Raw genomic sequence first — 19,346 nt, 5'->3', positions numbered from 1 at the left:
AATCCTAGAAAGGAGAATGGGAAAAACTTTTTTTTTTTTTTTTAAATCTGTGGGCACTTTCTAGGAGAGGGATGGGCATCCCTGGAGGGGAGAGAGGAAGACATGAAATGCTTTTTCTGTTTACTCCTCACTACACACTCACTTGCTCCTCAAATTATAGGCCTCCCAGCCTGCTTTTTAACTTAATTGTTTTATCTTTGTAACATTTCAAGAAGGGATCATTTAGATGTTTGACAGGAAAAGTAGTACATGCACTGTTCTTTCAAGCAAGCGTAGTGAAGCGTCTTTTTCCCCCGGCAATTAAATTACTAAATTGACAGTAGCTGGTAGACAAGGCACCAGGAGCGTCAGCACCGAAATGAAAAAGATTCATACAGCATCGTTAGTGCAAAAATATTTTCTTTTCTTTTCTGGTTTTTCCTGCTCCCTCCCGCCCGCGTCCAGGAGTAAGAGACAGTGAAAACTCCTGGCTTCTCATCACCCTTAATGCAAATGTTCCGCTCTACAATCTGCGAGCGATGCCTGCGACATTTTGTTTTCCCGTGAACATTTCTGATGCTAATTCAGCACTTGTTTAATTTTTTTTTTTTTTTTTATTAAAGTGCAATGCGGCATCTCCTCCCGTGAACTTTCTAAGTTCTTTTAATTAAAAAAAAAAATGCAGAAATAAGCAAAATGTCACATGCTTTTTTTTTTTTTTTTTGCTTCTCCTTATATAACTTCCTTGGCTGTGAAGGCCACATTGAGTGGCTTCTCTGGTTCCATATGGTAATAAATCACATTTGATCCAGCTGACAGTGCAAAGTGCCACCTAGCAGGGAAGTATGTGATCGCTTCTGGCTCAGGACATCAATTTGCTCTGGACAATGACAGCTGCTGTCCTGCAGCATCCCATAGCTTGGGGAAAAGGGGGGGGGGGGGGTCAGGTTGATCGGTTGAGCCACTTCAGCAGTTTTCTGTCTGAAAAAAATTACCTAAAAAAATCCCCTTTAAATTGCCGGCGGGCAAAGACACATTTCATGTCAGTAGCATTTAGGGCTCATTTCAACCTGCTTGCTAGCACCGGGCACTGGAATCAAAAGCCATTCGGGGTCCACATGGCGTGAAATCTGAATGCTAAATGCCAAGGAGGACTTAGTAAGATAGAGAGAGAGAGAGAGAGACAGCAGAGAGTGCATTAAGCTTGTTAAGGTTGTACTCTCCTCCCATAGCCTTTCACCTCCAGGAACTGGCCTAAAACATGGTCCCTTCTGACAGCAGTGACAGACAAGGCACCTTTTAATCGGGCAGCTCCTAAGGTTTATGAGCCCTGTGGGTTCAAGAGACTTTACTTGCCCCGTTCCCTGACTGCTAATTTACACTGTGCAATCTGTCTGGCCAGGCTTTAATTGTGCAGTTCTAGACTTACAAAAAGCTGCAGCCCTAAGGAGCACCGAACACCTCAGAAACGTCTCCTTGATGTTGCTGTGGGTCTTATCCCCACGTCCATTAACTCACTTGGCCCTGAAAGGCTGGCAGCCAGCAGAGGTGAAGGTGGGGGAGAGAAACATTAAACAAGCAGTAGCCAGACATTTCAAATTGCGTAATTCCCTTCCAACCTCTCCACTCCCCATGAATCAAGAAAGTGAAAGGCAGGAGAGGGACCAGCCCCACCCCCCCTCTCCCCCAAAAGAAGGATTCAGAAAGCTGGTGCACTCTTTTTGCTTTTGTCCCTGGAGCCACAGAGTAGGCTATGTGGTCTCACGTTCAGTCAAAGCTGCTGCTTCCTCTATCTGTTTTCCCTGACGAGATAATACATCAGGCCGCAGCTGTACGAAGCTGTGTGATATAACGCAAACACAGCGAAACAAATCTGAAAGCTTGAAGGAAGATTTACAGAGGGGAAAAAAAAAAAGCTCTGCGTCCTGAACGTCTGCCTGAACGAACGGTGGAATCCACATTGCACTACACAACTAGGAGAGACGCTCCACTCCTCCACAAGGTTACTAATGTTTCGCGGCTAATGTGCTACTAAATATTTCCCAAGTCCGCATAAATGTCTTCTTTCTTTTTTTAAAAAGATCAGCTGTGAAGTTGCCATTTGTGTTGGAAAGTTTTGCCATCAGCCAGAATGTCAAATTTCCACTATGGGAGGGGGAGGCGTTAAAGGTTAGTGTGCACAGTAAGACTGTTTAACGTACACACTAAGGGTCTGATTTTCAAATGTGTGAATGCACTTTGCCCATGTAAGGAGATTTTTGAAAATTGCTATAATATCTGCCATTGAATTGCCCATTGGAAATTCACATGCAAGTGCACTTTGCACGGGCAAATGGCTTTTGAAAATTGCTATGATAGTATATTACATTTACACGTGTAACTCCTTTTAAAATTCACCTGTAAGGCCCAATCATGGATGCAAAACCAGCCTCAGAGGATGTTAGCCTGGATGTACTAAAATTAATCTATTTGGACATGAAGATGGAGAAATGCTGGATGCAAATTGGGAATACATGAGCACACATGAAATAGCATGGCATGCTCTTCTCCATGCATGATTGAGCGTGTGTTCACAGGGATGGTAAGTTTCAATGCGTGATCGAGCACATCAGTGCAGGGACGGTAAGTTTCAAACCGGCACTCAGGTAAACATTTGCATGCATACATCAGTCCGTGCCCAGGTACACGGCCATTTCATAACATACACACGCCTATGTGCGCATGTTATAAAACAGTCTCGTTGTGTGCACATGTGCCCAAAATTTTAAGTTGGGCGCACGCATGTGCATGTTCCCAGTTTGCCCAGTTAAGAGATAGGTCCTCCAATTCCCCCCCCCCCCCCCCGGTTTGATAGCCTTCACTCCCCCCAGTTAGCCCTGACCCTTAAAACCCCCAGATCTGTCTGGTTTTCTTTAAATTTTAATTTACACGGCATCCACAGCAGAAGTAAACTTGTGCAGCAGGGGGCTTCAGCATGCGCCGGGTCGCATCAGGATTTATGCGCACATCTTAGGTTCATGTCCCACTCAGACCACACCTATTCCCCCTCCCCCCCTTTTTTTTTTTTTTATAACTTTTGCAATGTGCACGCTGCAGGAGATACAGGCACATCTCGGCGGCTTTTAAAATCCGCTTGGTGCACGTGAGCCAGACTTTTTTGCACATCCCTGTCAGGCTTTTAAAATTCACCTCTAAAGCCACAAATTTAGCACGGCTGGAACCAGGTAGTAGCATTTTAGCCTGTATGTAATTTAAAGGGCTGAGCTATCAGGAAGCACTGGCGCTGAAAGTTGAAGCTCGTGTACAAGAGATGACACCGTAAACATTTACCCATCAGCCCTTGCAATATTACACATCTTCCTGCACTTCTCTTTGGAAGAGAAGGAGACACACATTTTTAAGAACTTCCACGTTTATTTACATCAAGAAAAAGTCTTTTCAAATAAAAAGTTAGTACCTAACTGGTGTTTAAATATTGGCGTACGCTCCATAGAGTCCAAGGCTCAAGGGTTTTACTGAATGGCTAATGAGGGCTTCCTGTGGGTCTGCATATCTTTTAGACTCTCCTGGACTGCATCGTTCATGAGCCCGGGTTGCAGCTGCATCTCCTCCCAAGCTGTTGCCGACTCAGCCAGGTCTGCAGCTTCAGAGGGCATCACTAGAGGAAAGGCTTGCCCTGACCCATCATTACAGGATACTCATAGAGGGGGGATAGTCAGATGCCAGTGCCCTCTGGAATCAGAGCGGGCAGATTTCCCTTCTTGGCATCAATGAGATGGATGTGCTGGGGCTGGCCAAGGCACCTGATGCCAGGCCTCCTCCTCCTGGCTGGATATCTTATCAGGGTATGGGTCTGGCATTCTGTGGGGGCATAACCTCCAGAATGATGCCATTGCATCTCTGTTCCATTTCCTCTGCACTTTTATGTGCTTCACCATCCTTGGAAGACATATGAGATGTGTGCTTTTGGTTGGGTTTTTCCTCTTGTGGAAGTTTCTTCCTGTCTTTCGCATGACCAGATATTCTCCTGCTTTTGTCCTCAGCACTAGCAACCCCATGTGCCAGGATTACTTTTATACAGTTTTAAGGCAAGGGAGGTAGAAACATGAGAATAAGAGGACTGTGCATATCCAGTTTAGAGCATGCGCGTTAATCCATCTTGGTTCTATTTATTTAAAATGTCTTATATGCTACTTATACACAGCCCTATTGCAGCTAGATACTATTTACTGCTCACCCAGAAATAAAATGTAGATGATATCCTACTTAGTGTTAACATCTAAGGCTTTCAAAGATGCCTTAAAATTTAGTGAATTGCCTGTTACGGAGTCTTTTAGCTTTAACCAACTGCTTGCTTAAAAAAAATGTTATTGCGACTTTTAGTATCTAGGCACTTTAATCACTTGTTAGGTAGGTAAATATAGAGACAACTAGCTTGTCAGCCATATGTGGGCAAGTGGATTTGCAGCTGTCCAAAAGTAAATGCGTAAGTTCATAACCTGTGGCCCAGGAGGGATTTCATGGACGTGCATTCGATGTATATGTGTACCTTGCATTTTCAAAAGGTAAAAAATGCACAGCCAGCATGCTGCGAATGCTCCTAATTTTACACCCGCAGTTTGCTACACTTAAATGCATGCATGTGCATTTATCCACATAACGTCTTGATTTTCAAACTCATCATGTGTGAATATCTTGTGTCTGAAGCTACACTTTTGGGTAGGCTTATAGTCACAACTTTGCAGTTAGGTGCCCGTATACATATATATATATATATATATATATATATATATATATATATATATATATATATATCTATAGAGAGAGAGAGAGGGAGAGATTGCCAGTAAGACACCTAACTGCTTCTCCACTGCAATAAAAGAAAAAAATCTGTAGGTTTCAGTACCTATAGACAAGACATCAGTAGCCATGCTGATTTGTTGGGTTGCCTCACACACCACAGTCATTACAAAGAGGAACTGCTGTTCTGCAGGCAGATCTAAGAGGTTTTCTAGTGGAGTAATTCAGAAAATGTTAATGCCTGGCAGTCACCATCTCTGGACAACCTTTCCCACCCCTTTCCTCCCTGGATGGAAGCCCCTGCAGCGTTCACGTGACGAGCTCGCCAAGGATGAGCTATTCTCTGTCTACAAGGATTTTCCCTATGGCCTACAAATATTTTTTGAAAACGACAACTTTTATTTTATTCATGGTACATAATGCCTAAATGAATACTTTATGAGTTGAACTGCCTTAGTAATATCTAATAATATTGCCTAGAATTACATTTGAACAATAAGTACAAATTCTTAATGACCTTTTTATTAGGCAAGGACTTCTTGGCATTATGCATCATTTAAATTGTTGTACGTTAAATCTTCTGGAAGCGCATCCTGCTGTTCTGAGAGAGTGAAGGAATAATGAGGATGCACAGAAGCCTTTAGCTGTATTAGTAATGTTATGTTTCTCAGGTTAACTAACTCTCCACATTTACAAAACAGACAGACACGTGAAGGAGGTAGTCCAGAATGTCTAACTATGTGAAAACATTTCAAGTATTATAATAATATTTGCTAATTATAAGGATTGTTAGAATGTTAGATTTCAGTTAGTGCCATCTCGCCAAGCCAACACAATGCTCATCACTGTGGCAGAGGGGTTAGAGCAGAAGAATGGCATCCCAGATGCGAACCTCACGGCTGGCTGGTAGTCCATCACCTTTTATTCCGAGTAAAGATCTCGGGTTCTCCATTGCAAATAACCCCCTCTAGAGAGTGCAGGAAAGATAAGGAGTTTTTCTTTGCTAGTAATTGTGTAGTTGCCAGTTCCTCTTCCAGCTGCGTCACAGTCCCTCATACTGAGCGCAGGCTCAGGCTGTGTTTTTCCCAAGAAAGAAGGGGATGGTGCATCGTTTTTTTTTTACACATGTGAATTAACTTGTGCAGCGCCAAGTAATCTGACAGCACCGTGCAGATAATACAAATTCTTCATTAGGAAAGCAGTCACTGCTAGTGTTCTTCCACTGGTACTTCTTACATCTGGAAGTCAGAGACAACACTTCCCAAACTTTTTCAATTGTTAAAATCTTCCCCCCCCCACCATAATAAATTATCTTTTGAGCTTGGGAACATTTATACATGTCACCTATGAGATACAGGCTGCCTGAAGAATGGCACGAATGTATCAAGCTCTCGGGAAAGTTTGACAATCCATCCATCAGTGTCTGCTGCTCACTTTAAATGCTTGCCTTGCTGTCTATGCAATGCGACAAAAGCTGTAGCATATGCTGCATTCAGAAGGTTACTTTGGTCATATCTCGCATCATTAAAGATATAAAGGAGGGAGGAAGACAGCCGGGTTGTGGTGGTAATCCATACAGCAGGGAGCTGGAGAAGAGTCAGCTCCAGTTGGGGGAAGGAGGAGACTGGCTCATATAAGGAATGGTACTTTATTGAGAGGATGGTAGACACCTGGATTACCCTTCTAGTTAGAAACCAAGAGATTGGAATTTTAAATGTAATTGCTCAGCTTTCCAAATCTGAGCTGAAGATGAGTTGCAGTCAGGCATAGTATGTACTTCTTTGCCATAGAGGACTTACAGTCTCTTTGTGCCTGAGACAACCGAGTGAAATGACTTGCCCAGGATCACAAGAAGTACCAGAAGTGGAATCAGGATTTGAATCATGAGCTTTTTTCATTCTCAGCCCACTGCTCTAACCACTAGGCCATTCTCCTACTGTGACAGAGTTTAAACACGACTGGGACGGATACAGAGGGCAGTGGTAAGACCAGGGTGGAGGAACTGAGTAAAAAATGTGGAGCTTGTGTATTGATTTTAGGGATACTTTAAAATTGGAATATTGTGGTTGCCTTGCTAGTCCTCTTGAAGATGTAGAAATAATGATCAACAAACAAGTTGTAGATGATAACCTTTTTTTTTTTTTTTACCAGTCTCAATGCAATAATACATCTGTGACTAGCTCTCAAAAGCTAGTCACAGATGTGATGCGGTAAGTCCAGTGAAAAAAACTTACCACCTACCTTCTAAAAGGAGCTTCGTCTTCCTTGCACCAGGAAACATTCAAAGCTACACAGACCACCTTCTGTCCATTACAATCTGCACGTCCAAGTCTTCGCTTCAAACAATTCTTTAAGCTGGTTCCATGCAAGTTCCGGAAGCGCAAAGGAGGAGCTAATTTCAGAACAGTGACGCAGCATTACCTCGCCTGGAATGGGATCCAATTGGTTCAAGCATCGCATGTGATACCTTTGTGAAATCATAAGCCAACCTGCCACAAGACACGGAATCTGGGGAAAACTGGACTCTGTGTGTTGTGACAACTTTTACTGGACCAATGTGAGAGTTATCCAAGACACGGGGGTGTTTGAGCCATTGAGACCACATTTGAAGAAGGGACTTTGGGGGTCATTTTCAAAAGGATTTTCAAAGTTTAAAACTGGGTTTTATGCATGCAAGTGGGTTTTTGAAAATTGCTACAATATATGCCATTGACTTATCAACAGGTTTTACGCACTGAAGTGCACTTTAAATGCATAAACGAGCTTTCAAAAATTGCTATGAAATATGCCACTATTACTCATGAAATCCTTTTGAAAATTACCCCCTTAACGTGGTCCTGAAAGGTCAAGTAGAGCATCGTTGGGTTAGTCCAATCAGAGATATTGCAGCTTGGAAAACAAAATCCAGTTACCTCCTGATTCTCTCGTTAACATGACTGCTGGAGTGGTCCCTGGGAACAGCCTGTTGTGTGCGCCTTTGTGCACAGAAAAACAGCTCTCTTTTAAAATGTAAATTCTATTCAGGGTTACCAGATGGCTCCTGACCCTTCGGGACATGCAGAAGCAAGGCTATTCTCTTCAACTTCTGTCTCACTGTATGCGGGGGACTTGTACTGTGATCCTGATTTCCTTGGGGAAGAGAGGGGAGCGCTAATCCCTGCAGATTTCATGCATTCAAAGTTCCGAGCACATTTCTGCGACACAATGCGGTGTTTCTAGAGTCATTTCTCCGTTTCCCCATTGCGCATTGAGACAAATGAGCCCCCGAGATGGTTTCATCTGAATTTTTATATTATTGTTATATTAAATACAGATTTTATATATAATGTCCGCCCCCCCCCTCATGGTGCAGTGAGTGTACACAGTGCTGTACAAGGTAATTTGCACAGTTACAGTGTCCCACTTGCAATCTAAATGTGAGCACGGAGCAACTAAGTGACATGCTGAAAGTCTCATTATTTCTGATGGAGAAGGAAACGCCACTGAGGAAACGGGGTCAGCACTAGAGGCTTGGCTTCAGATTGTTCTGGCAACTGCATGATCAGGAAAAACAGGAGATGTGTAATTAAATAGGCTTAGGAATTGGACAACTTTTTTGCACTGGCATTCCTGTTAAAAGCAGAAGGGGCTTAACCGGCCTTTGATAGCCCTTCTGTAGGGCCATGCAATAGGTCTTTACTGCTGCCATTCTATTCTGGGCCACAGATGAGGAGTTCTGCGACTCCAGAGACAGAATCTGACAGGTTTGTGCTACATTAAAGGCACAACCGGTAGCAGGACAGCAAAATCTTTTCCTTTTAAACCTCAAGATGCATGCTCTATCACCTGAGCCCTGTGCACCTCTTTGGAACTTCCATGAAATACTTGTACAATGCGTGCAATGCATAATTGCCTGTGTATTATACTACCTGTCATAAGAAGTGCCATATTGGATCAGACCAAAGGTCCATCAAGACCAGCATCCTGTCTCCAACCATGGCTAATCCAAGACATTAGGAAGTATCCAGAAGATTCCAAAAAGTAGAATCAGTTTTTGTTGCCCACAGTTAGGACAGATGGGTGGCTTTCCCCAAGTCTATTTGGCTAATAATGGTTTTATGGACGTTTCTTTCAGGAATTTGTTCAACCCTTGATATTTGTTTATTTAACAAACTTATATACTGTACAATCAGTTATAAGACAAACAAAAAAAACAAAACAAAGGGGTTTTGAACTCAGCTATGCTAGATGCCTTGACCACATCCTTCGATAACAAATTCCACAGCTTGATTGTGCCTTGAGTCCAAAAATACTTTCTCCAGCCAGTCTTATGTCTGCTACCTGTTAAGTTTCATGGATTGTCCCAAGTCCTAGTACTTTATGAATGTGTAATTAACTGTTCCTTATTTATCTGCTCCACCCTACTCCTGATTTTATAAACCTGGTCTCCCGTGCAATGAGGGAAGTTACTGAAAGACCTCACATGCTTGGATAAGGTCGATGTTATTACAATGACGAAGTGAGCATGTAGTTTTGGTTTTGTTTGATTGGATTCCAGCTATGTTTAAGATGCCGCATTCTGGAGAGAGGCCCATCTGACCCAAAGAAGTTTGCTTTAAGTTTAGGCATCTACACACGTGCCTGTGATTGAGGATTCAGAGACACTGCAACTGAAGCCTGAATAGTTTTTAGGTCAGCAGGTACAACAGGCAAGCTGCTTTGCTGCTACTGATTTTACTTATGTGTTTATTTTACTGCAGTAATAAACTGAAGCCGTAAAGGTTAGGACCATCATGTGAACATCTAGAACACTCAAGCACTTTATAGCTCATGAAAATCAACAGTAAATTTGATAGCAAAGGAGTGTTTAGGGCCGATCAAACTAGGATAGGAGTGTAGGCACAAGTTGAGATATCTGGATACAATTCACGTGAAGGCCAAAAGAGATTGTACAAAGAGATTTATTTTTAGAATGCCATCGTTATGTTATGTTAACTTCTACTAGCGTGGTCTGACTTTCTGGGGTGTATAGTAGTGAATAGTACAATCCCCTGTAACAACCTCATACAAGGGTTAATGACCGGTGTGTGTGTGTGTGTGTGTGTGTGTGTGTGACCTAAGTGGTGCAGACTTGTCACTTCTCAGCTCTGTTGAGCTATGCTTTAAATAGGATCTAGGTTCTATGGACTATGATTTTATGAGATGTCAGATTCAATATGGGTACCAGCTACCATTACTTTGCAGCTTACTGGGGTTTATATAGGAAAGTGCATTCTTTACAGTTTTCCTTAATCCTAAGGTCCGTCACTGCATTTGACTCCCGGCTTGGACACTTTTGGGACTGTCATATTTGCAAAACTTCATCTACAGCAACAGATGCAAAATCTCCGCCAGTATCAGCAAACACTCTCCAGCTGGGAAAGTCAGATGTCCTGGCCTAGATGAATCCAAGTTTAGCTCCATTTGTTTTGCAGTAGCAAACAGGATTCCTAACAGAATTATCTGGAAACACAATTATCAAGAACGCATTGTGGGATAATGCTGTCAGACCTTTAAAGGTGGCAATTTTCACACGGCCCGCGTTGTAGCCAAGCCCATTGGTACTTTTCCCCATGGTCTTTTCAGCAGTTTTCAAAAGGAAAACTAGGCACACACTGAAAATTGCCCCAGGGAAAAAAAAAAAGTACCCACAGAGATTTGTACCTGCTTTTTCTGTGGACTCTTCTTCCAAACAAAACTACATGCATAGCTCTGAAAACCCCAAACTATTCACTGAAGGCCTGATTTTCAAAAACATGACCATGCTTAAAACCGGGTTTCACAAGGGTAAATGAAATTTACCTGTGTAAGTGTGCATTTGAAAATTGCTAGATGTTAACTGATTTTACAGGTGATAAGTGCACTTAATGTGGGTAAATGGGTGTTGAAAATTGCTACAGCAGAATGTTACAGTCACATGCATAAATTCTTTGAAAATTCCCCCTGTATAGAAGTATTGTTTAAAGGAGTTATATTCGTATATGTAACATAGCAATTTTTAAAAGGGTGCCCAGCATGTGGGCGCCCATTGACATGCATGTGCTGGCCCGCGCCCAGGGTCATGCCCATTTTATAACATACCCTCGCACAGGCATGCATGTTACAAAATAGTCTGGCCACATTCGCATGTGCGTCCAATTTTACGTGGGCGTGTGCATATGCTCGCAAATATCTCACTTCTACCACGTAAGTCTATTTCCATGGTGGAAGAACGCTACCGTTTTACCTGTGGAAATGGCTTTGAAAATTGCCTTCTAATGGTTCTGTGAAGCTCTACGGGCCTGATTCGTCAAGGTATTTCCCCACAGTGAATAAGGCGGTCTGATTTCAAAACTCATTGGGATCAGCTTGGAACAAAGTCAGGACTCAGGCTGTGCCAGGCTTGCCTTGGCTTCCTCTTTCACATGCTGGCCAGCCTATAATGTGATGCGGGCACGCATGTATTTTAATGCACGCTGCCTCCGGTTTGGCTTGCGCACCAGCTCTGGGGCAAGAAGTAAGATTTCTCCTTACTTATGTGTACTGTAGCTCTGGTCAGAAATCTTACAGCAGATAGGCATCATGGGGACAACATTTTAAATATCTGTGCAGGGCATGAAAGAAACTTTTCAGAGGGAGTCTCCCACTGGGAAATCCCTGAGCGTCCCCTCTCCAAACACCACTCAATTCCCAGCTCCACCCCTTTTATGACACAGCAATTTTTGCATGGGCATTTCTCTTCGAAAATGACCTTCCAGGCCCCTTCGGGTATAAAAGCAAACCTCTGTGGTGAAATTGAAAGTTGCTCCCTAAAGGGTAGATTTTTAAACCTGCGCGCGCAGCTTCCCGGCGCTCGCACATGGACGCACCAATTTTGTGCGCCCGATTTTGTATCGGCTACTCATGTCTGCTTGGGAGCCCCACGCATGCCATGCGGGGGGGGGGGGGGGATTTTTTTAAAAAATACGCTTGGTGACACGATCCTTTCCTATCCCCCTAACTATCCTTCCTGACCCCTAATACCTACCTAGCTTTTTTTTTTTGGTTTGTTTTTAAACTTACCTGCTCTGATGAGCAGAAGTAAGTGACGTGCGCCCGCCAGCCGCTGGCGCATGCTTCCCCGGGATACGGCCTAAGGGCCACTGTCCCTTTCACATAACCCGGCACTTCGGCACGTATCCCCCCCGTTTTTGTGTGCGCAGGCTTTTTAAAATTTGGCCCTAAGGGAGTATCTAAAGTGAACCGTCTTTGTCCCAGACCCAAAATTCTGAGTTGAGCTGAGATCAGCTCTTAATCGGTCGCCATAGCCTCACATCAGCAAAGACGGCAGCTCGGATTGTTCTGGATGCTCCCTCCCTCCCTCCCCGGTAGTTCAAATGGTGTTCCCAGTCGAACCCAGCTTACCCACCTGTTAAAGATCAGCTCCCAGCAGATTCGTTTCAGGAAACGAGCTTCTCCCCCTCCCCCCACTTCCTTCATTTCATTGCCCACCTAAGTAATCTGCAGCAGGGAGTTCAGGGAAAATTATTATGACATCATGGAAGAAAAACTTACTTTTACAATGTCTTCATCAGAGGATTTACACTCTACCGATTCAGAAATGTCAGTCACAGAGCCATTTTCCTCGATAGACACCACTTTGACAGGTGCTGCTACTGTCTTGCCTGTAAGAATTGCAGTGTTCAGAATTTCTGTGTCCTATAAAAAAAAAGAAAAAAAAAAAGATTTTTGGTTTTTTTTTTTGTTTGTTTGGAGGGGTATAAAGCTCAGGAAGCCAGTATCTAAATATTCCTGATTTGTGAATTGTAAGCAAAACATTTTACATTTATCCCTGTCAGTTCAGTAATGAGATAGTCTCTATTCTTAAACCACAACCAAGGCTTCCATTCTGTAAAATCCCTGCGCTGGATAAATGTTTGATTATGTGAAGTTATTCAGCGGGGGGGGGGGGGGGGGGGGGGGGGGGGGGGTGGGGAGGTAGGGAGCAGGTGCAGGGAGAAACATTATTCTCATTTTGCATAATATAATGAGATATTCAGGATAGTTCAGGGGATATTCAGCACTGTCCCATGGAGATTTACTGTCATATATGATTTTTCTTTTTTTTTTTTACACTTTTCTTAATTTCACAAAAGTCTATTACAATAAAACAGACCATCTACTTTTATTTATGGAACATTATTATTATTATTTTATTTTTTTTTAAATCTTTGCACCCAAAGAAATTAGAGTCCTATGTGCTAAGTATTTTCCACATAGATACAAAATAAGTGTTGCGTCCGTCGGTCGCATATGGCTGCGACCACTCTGCCTTACCTCTTTTCTTCCCTTTTCCTCCTCCTTGGGCAAGATAGCTGCCTCTGGTGCCGAGTGCCGAGGGCCTTGGCGTCTTCAGCTTAGCATGGGCGTTCCAGTTCGCCATGCTCACTCTCACCTAGGGTGCATGCGCGCACATCTCCTACGCTCAAATACACGTCATGGCGGGAACCTCAGGGGCGTCCCCACCGCATGACGTCAATATCTCTGGGTATTTAAAGCCTCCGCTTCGCTACTACCTTTGAGTTAGCAAGGACTTCGGTTAAGCTACTCTGACTGCTCTAAGCTGCACGCTTAGACGCCGCTCTACACTCCATGGGCCTCATTCCTTCAGAAGCTCGACACCCGCTCCTCGGGGGTCTCTCTCTCGTATTCTTTTCAGGATCTCTGGACTATCAGGTACTCGCTCCTCGGGGGCCTACCAGTCTATGTATCCTGTACCACGGACCGTCGGTCCCACCTTCTCACTACCAGGAAGATGCCTACAATCCTGTGAGTACCTTTATGATCCAGTGCTCCAACTCCACCCACCAGGCTCGGTGTTGCCCGCACCGCGGGTCCTCACCTCTCTTGAACATCTGGGTGAGATTCTATATCTGAGACTGTTGAACGTATTGACACCTTGCGGACCTCAGTGCCTTACCTTCCTGCTTCATACCATCTATCTACAGCAGTACAATAAAGCCTTCCATTCATTCCGCGTCTGCTATCTGAGTTTAGCCTATCGCTGTGGTTCCCCACGGGGCCTCTCCCTGTGGGCGGAGTCATCTCCTCAGCGACCAAGGGTCCACAATGCCACAAACACAACAATAAGTCAAAATCTTTCAGGGCATTTGGCCCATAATCTATTTGTTTCATGTGTCATAAACGAATAAGAAGGCAGAGCTGTAAAGATGGCAGGAATTTGTTTTTTACCTGTAAATCTTACAACCCAATTTTAAAAGGGCCACGCACGTAACAAACTGGGGGTTACATGAATGGCTGAGCCTGGCATCGCTGCGCCATTTTAGAATGGGCCCTGCAAAAGGGGGGGACCGGGGGGGCCTGGTCTGGGCAGGGAGGTGCGGGGGGGGGGGCAGGCTGGCACAGCACCATTTTGCGCTGTCCCAATGACTTGCTGGCTGCACGCACAACTTCAACGGGATATTAAGTAAGTTGAAAAACAAAAATAAAGGGAAAGCTAGGATAGATTTAGGGATTGGGATGGAGAGGGGGAAGAGGTAGGAAGAATATGGTTAGAGATAGGAAAGTTCCCTTCCAGTCCGCTTCTTAATTGGAGCAGACTGGGAGGGAACTGGGGCCCGGCTGATCGCGTTGCTGCTCTTAGGTTATAAAATCCCACCCACCCGCACATGCGATTCAAAATCCGGCGCACACGTGCGCGCGGCCATCGGATTTTATAACATGTGCGTGCATGTTATAAAATCAGCGCGTCCAGGTGCGCACGCTCTTTTTAAAATTGACCCCTTAATTTTCACATCAAAAATACTTATCTGTAAAAAACCTTGTTTGTGTGAGTTTGTGGCATTTTGAAAATCAATCGGAGCCCAGTGTGCCTGAGAGTACGCACAAGATCAAGTTCCGTGTACTCTTAGGCACACGTTAGCATAACGTTTATGAGAACTGAGCAGAGGTGTGAGGGAATGGAGTTGTAGCAGGGGTATGTGACTGACGTGCATACTTTTTAATTGTAAAAAGTATGCATAAAAGTTCACCCGCACACGTTATGCCCTCGACAGGGCAAGTGGGTATTCAAGCACTTAAACGTGCAAATTTTCCAAGCAAAAATACCTGCATATGTTTGTCTTACAAATTCAGGGCAAAGGCTGTGCAGGAAAGGTGCGGGCAGGCTTTATCCCTGTGTGTCAGCCTGCACAGGGAAACAGAGTTGGAAAAAGCCACAGACCTGCACCTAACTTTACTGTCAAGTTTTTGATTTTAAAGTAGGAGTGGGTATGTCAGAGGAGAACGTATGTGTGCACGTGCATGCTAACCCCACCCATACTCTGTCCCCCCCCTCCCCCAAAGAATACCTACCCTATCGGTGGGTGGGCAAAGGAATGCTTTTACGTGCCAAACACATTCAGACTCCTCCACCTGGAGTGCCTCTCCCCTACGTGCATAAAAGAACAGTCACGCAGTGTGTATGCACGTAATTTTAGGTGAGGAGCAATTGCACAATTTTCTAAAGGCCCAATTCTGCAGGTAAAGTGCTACTTTATCTGCAGATGTCCCTTTGAAAATTACCTTCTAAGTGGATAAAGACATTATTGATTTAAGTCTGAAGCTCTTATACAAGGCAAGCAGCAGAAAGACATGCATTTATCCCCCAGGCACCCATTCACTTATCAGTTTTATTCCCTTGACTTGGATCTTTTCTCCTAAGGAACTGGAGACATTATTTACAACAGGAACGATCAACCGTTAACAGGCTGATGAAGGAATCCAGTTACCGGTATTCATTGTCGTGCTTCAGGATGGAGACATTTGCTCAGGTGGCTGACCTTCTAAAGCAAGGCTGGCCAACTCCAATCCTCGAGGGCCACAAGCGGCTCATTTTCAGGATATCCTCAATGAACACGCATGAGACGGATTTGCATAAATGGTGGCAGTGTATGCAAACCTATCTCGTGCGTGTTCATTGTGGATTTCCTGAAAGCCAGACCTGTTTGCGGCTCTTGAGGGCTGGAGCTGGCTGCCCCTGTTCTAAAGGCTTCCATTCCTTTGGTCCATCCTGGAGACAGAACAGCCTAGAATTTGTGTTTTTAATATGCTCCAACAACCTTTTGAGTCTTACATAATAGATGATGATGCTAGAAAAAGACCCACTTGTCCTTTCATTCTGCCCTGTTATTCCTGTCCATATTGCAAGGATATATCCCAGTTGCTGTCCTTAAAAGCGTGACTAAGATCTCTCTCCAAGACTCTTTTTGCCATGTTTCTTAATTTGCACTCATCTGTCTTAGACATACAAGATTCTTTAGTTGACATCTAGCACCTCTCCATTCCCATCTCTATCCACAAAGCTTTGTAATACGCTAAATAGCTACCCCAACCAGCATGGACGTTGCCTGAGCATCCCACTTCCTAGGACTCCTGTGTAGTCAGCTAGCCAGACATACCCGGCTGCGTGAGTGCCTGTGCTTCCGCTAGGACTTCTAGCTTTTACTGTACTAGCAGCCTGCTGGGCAGACTCAGCTGTGTGGTTGCTTTCTTTTCTGCTAGGATTTCTAAACGTGCCGTATTACACACTTTGCCATTCATTCCAGCAGCATCAACACTCACTGGTGAATCGTCTAAATATGGCCCTTTAAAACATTTAAACATGTACCGCTAGTTCAGGCTTCTGCTATCTATTCAATTTGCAACTATGGATCCTCTGTGCGTATCCAATACCCTCTTAAAGTTCATCAGTGTTTTAGCCTTCACCACCTGCTCCGGGAGGGGATTCCAAACATCCACTACCAGCACAAATCCACAATTTGGTTCTATTCTTTTTGGCCACCCCATTTAGCAATTCATAAATCATGGACTCTGATCGGAAGAGTGATTCTGAGTATTGCAACATGATCAGGTCCAACCTGAGAAGCCCCTGCTACCTGCAAATTCTACTCATCTATCAAAGCACGGGATGCAAAGGTGGCTGAAGTCCACACTGTAATATGTGCCTGCGTTATCCTGTTCAGTTATATCCTGTTAAAAATTGAATATGGCGCAATAGTCAGAGCTCCTGTTACAGAAAAGAAGAAAAAACGTCAATGAACAAGCCGGCGGTTAGACCTTCTTATTGGACTAACCTAACGCATTTCTGACTGGCTTTCCAGAACTTCCGTCCCGTCATCACGGTCAAAGCAGAATGAGAAGCTTGATGCAAATGATGATGATGATGTCTGTTATGTGGCCATTCTCAAACTGTCTGCATTAGGATAAAGTTCACCTGTACTGTTTACCTGTGGGCTTTGCTCTAGTCTTGAAAGGAGAAGCATGTGCATCCTTTTGATTTAAAAACTTTCCCTGGAGATAAAGCACACATGCTTGCTTGTACTCGCTTTTTCTGGGGGTAGATTTCATTTTTTTGCTGGAAAAGTAGTTTCTTGTAGATTTGAAAATACCGCTGGTGCTCATGCTTTTCCTCCCACCAACATAAACACTAAAACCTAGACAGCTTCCTCCTGACATAGCCACAAGGAGGGAGGTCGATATTCAGACAGCTGATCCGATGGGATAAAATGCTTCTTTTACCCTCAGGGAAGGTAATGTTATGACTGCGCATGTAGGGATAAAGCTTGTGTGTAACTTCTTCATTGAAGGTTTAAGCTAATAATTTCAAAGCTAAATGTATGCACACAAGTTCGCTTGGAAAATGAGCGAGCTTGCACAAATGAGCTCACGCAACTTGTGTACATTCTTTAAACAATAAAAAAAATTATGCACAAAAGACTTAACTCCACCTCTCTCCCCCAGAAAGCTCTTCCCAGTCCACATAACAGTACATGCATAACTGGGTTACGCCTATACTTTTTATGCTGGGGCCCTAGGTGAACGTTTGGCCATTCATCCCCTTCCCCGGCTTAACTACTGGCAGCACTGGCTCCAGCACAGCGCTCTCTTCCTTGACGGTATTGACTTTGGTACAGTATCCTTCTGGATCTTGCACTGGGAGGGTTTTCTCATCTCCAAAATCTTGGTGATCTAGGCGACCACCTAATTTGTGTAATGGAAGCGTCGGCCCTGATACCATGCCAGCTTTGGAACAGCCATTTATGCGCATAAAACCAGGTTTTGTGAGTACAAAGGACCTTGAAAATTACCCCCCAGGAAGCACTTTGACAACTGTCCTCTAAGCGGCCCAATATTCAAAAGATCTGGGCACCTGGCTTCAGGAGTTTGGCAATCTAGATCTGACTAAATGAAATCTTCCCTTGCTGAGAACCTACATATAGGCCTCTATTTTTTTACTAGGTGCCTACATTTAGCTACCTAAAAAGCGGGCGTGGACAATTTGGGTGCCATACCTTAGATGCCCAGCACTGATTTTCAATGCCAGGTTCCTAACTTGAGTACTGAAATGTAAGCAAATAAACAGCCTCAATTTAGGTGCCTCAGTTTTAGGTGCCTAATTTATGAGAATTTTCAGCCCAAACCTTGAGCATTTAAATTTAGCTAACAGTTTCCTAATTTAGGTGCTAAAACTGAGGCGTCTAGGTCAGGCGTTCTGCTTTCTTTGAATATCAGCCCATGTGTTATTAAAATTATTTTTGATAAAATGGGTTTCATCTTTGCCATTTTGAGCTGTAGTGTCTTCCAATTACGTCTTCCCATTTTGACCTCAGACTACTACCACGTGCTGACTGAAGTGCACAGAGTGCCGGTGGCCTGCTTTGCTTGTCTTGAAAAAATATATATCCATATTTATATTTAAGCAGTTTGTGCGTGAAATAACACATTGAAGGTTGCACAACCATCAAACTACGATGAATTTCTCCAGTGCTGAACTTTTCAACAAGCCTGACAGTTTGTGTTGGCTGCACTGCAATGCCGCTGTGTAAGCCATCGCCCTTCTGTTCATTTTAATTTTCTTCAGAGAATATTTTTCCTCTTCCCTCCCTATCCTTCCTAGAAGCGAACATACAGCGTCTTTGCACTGAAAAAAAAAAAAGCAATTATGGCAATACAGTGCCTTATACAAACGGTTTCCAACATTTGAAAAAGATGCCATCAGTGTATCACTGGATAGTCCTAGGACAAGAGATATTGTGGCCATGGTAGGAGGGGAGTGGCATTTCTGAGACGTTGCCAGAGGAAGAGGAGGCCACTCCCTCATAACATGCAGCACCTCCCCACTTACAGGGCTCTCCACTGATGCAGCTCCAAATATTTGCCACTGCATGCAAGTTACTAAGTCAATCTTCTTACGGGCTTTATCTGTTCTTAGGAACAGAGTGACTTGGTCTCTCTAATTACCAGTTACATAGGCTACAATTTGTTCAGAGCTCAGTAGCACATATGATTACTAAAATTAAACTCTATGGAGTGAATTTGCAAAAGAGTTACAGCTGTAAAAGTAGAGTATTGTAGCAATTTTCAAAAGCCCATTTAAGTGCATAAAACCTTTTGAAAATTCAGCCCTATGGAGTGAATTTTCAAAGGAGTTATGTGCATAAAGGTAGCAATTTTCAAAAGTCCTTTATGTGTGTAAATTCTTTTGAAAATTACCTATGCGCATATACAGCCGGCACTATTCATTGGTTACC

General features: G+C 43.7%; 1 protein-coding gene across 1 annotated transcript in view; it reads right to left on the bottom strand.

Moving 5' to 3' along the window:
• TMEM132C (transmembrane protein 132C) overlaps positions 1 to 19,346 on the bottom strand; it is a 401,819-nt gene that overhangs the window by 55,998 nt on the left and 326,475 nt on the right. Inside the window, exon 5 of the mRNA XM_029571347.1 lies at positions 12,331 to 12,474. Within this exon, the coding sequence (XP_029427207.1) occupies positions 12,331 to 12,474 (144 nt within the window). The remainder of the gene's footprint in view (positions 1 to 12,330; positions 12,475 to 19,346) is intronic.

Source organism: Rhinatrema bivittatum, chromosome 11 (genome assembly GCF_901001135.1).
Source record: "Rhinatrema bivittatum chromosome 11, aRhiBiv1.1, whole genome shotgun sequence".
Taxonomy (NCBI): Eukaryota; Metazoa; Chordata; class Amphibia; order Gymnophiona; family Rhinatrematidae; genus Rhinatrema; species Rhinatrema bivittatum.
The sequence above is the reverse complement of the archived record's forward strand: the minus strand, read 5'-3'. Positions and strand labels throughout refer to the sequence as shown.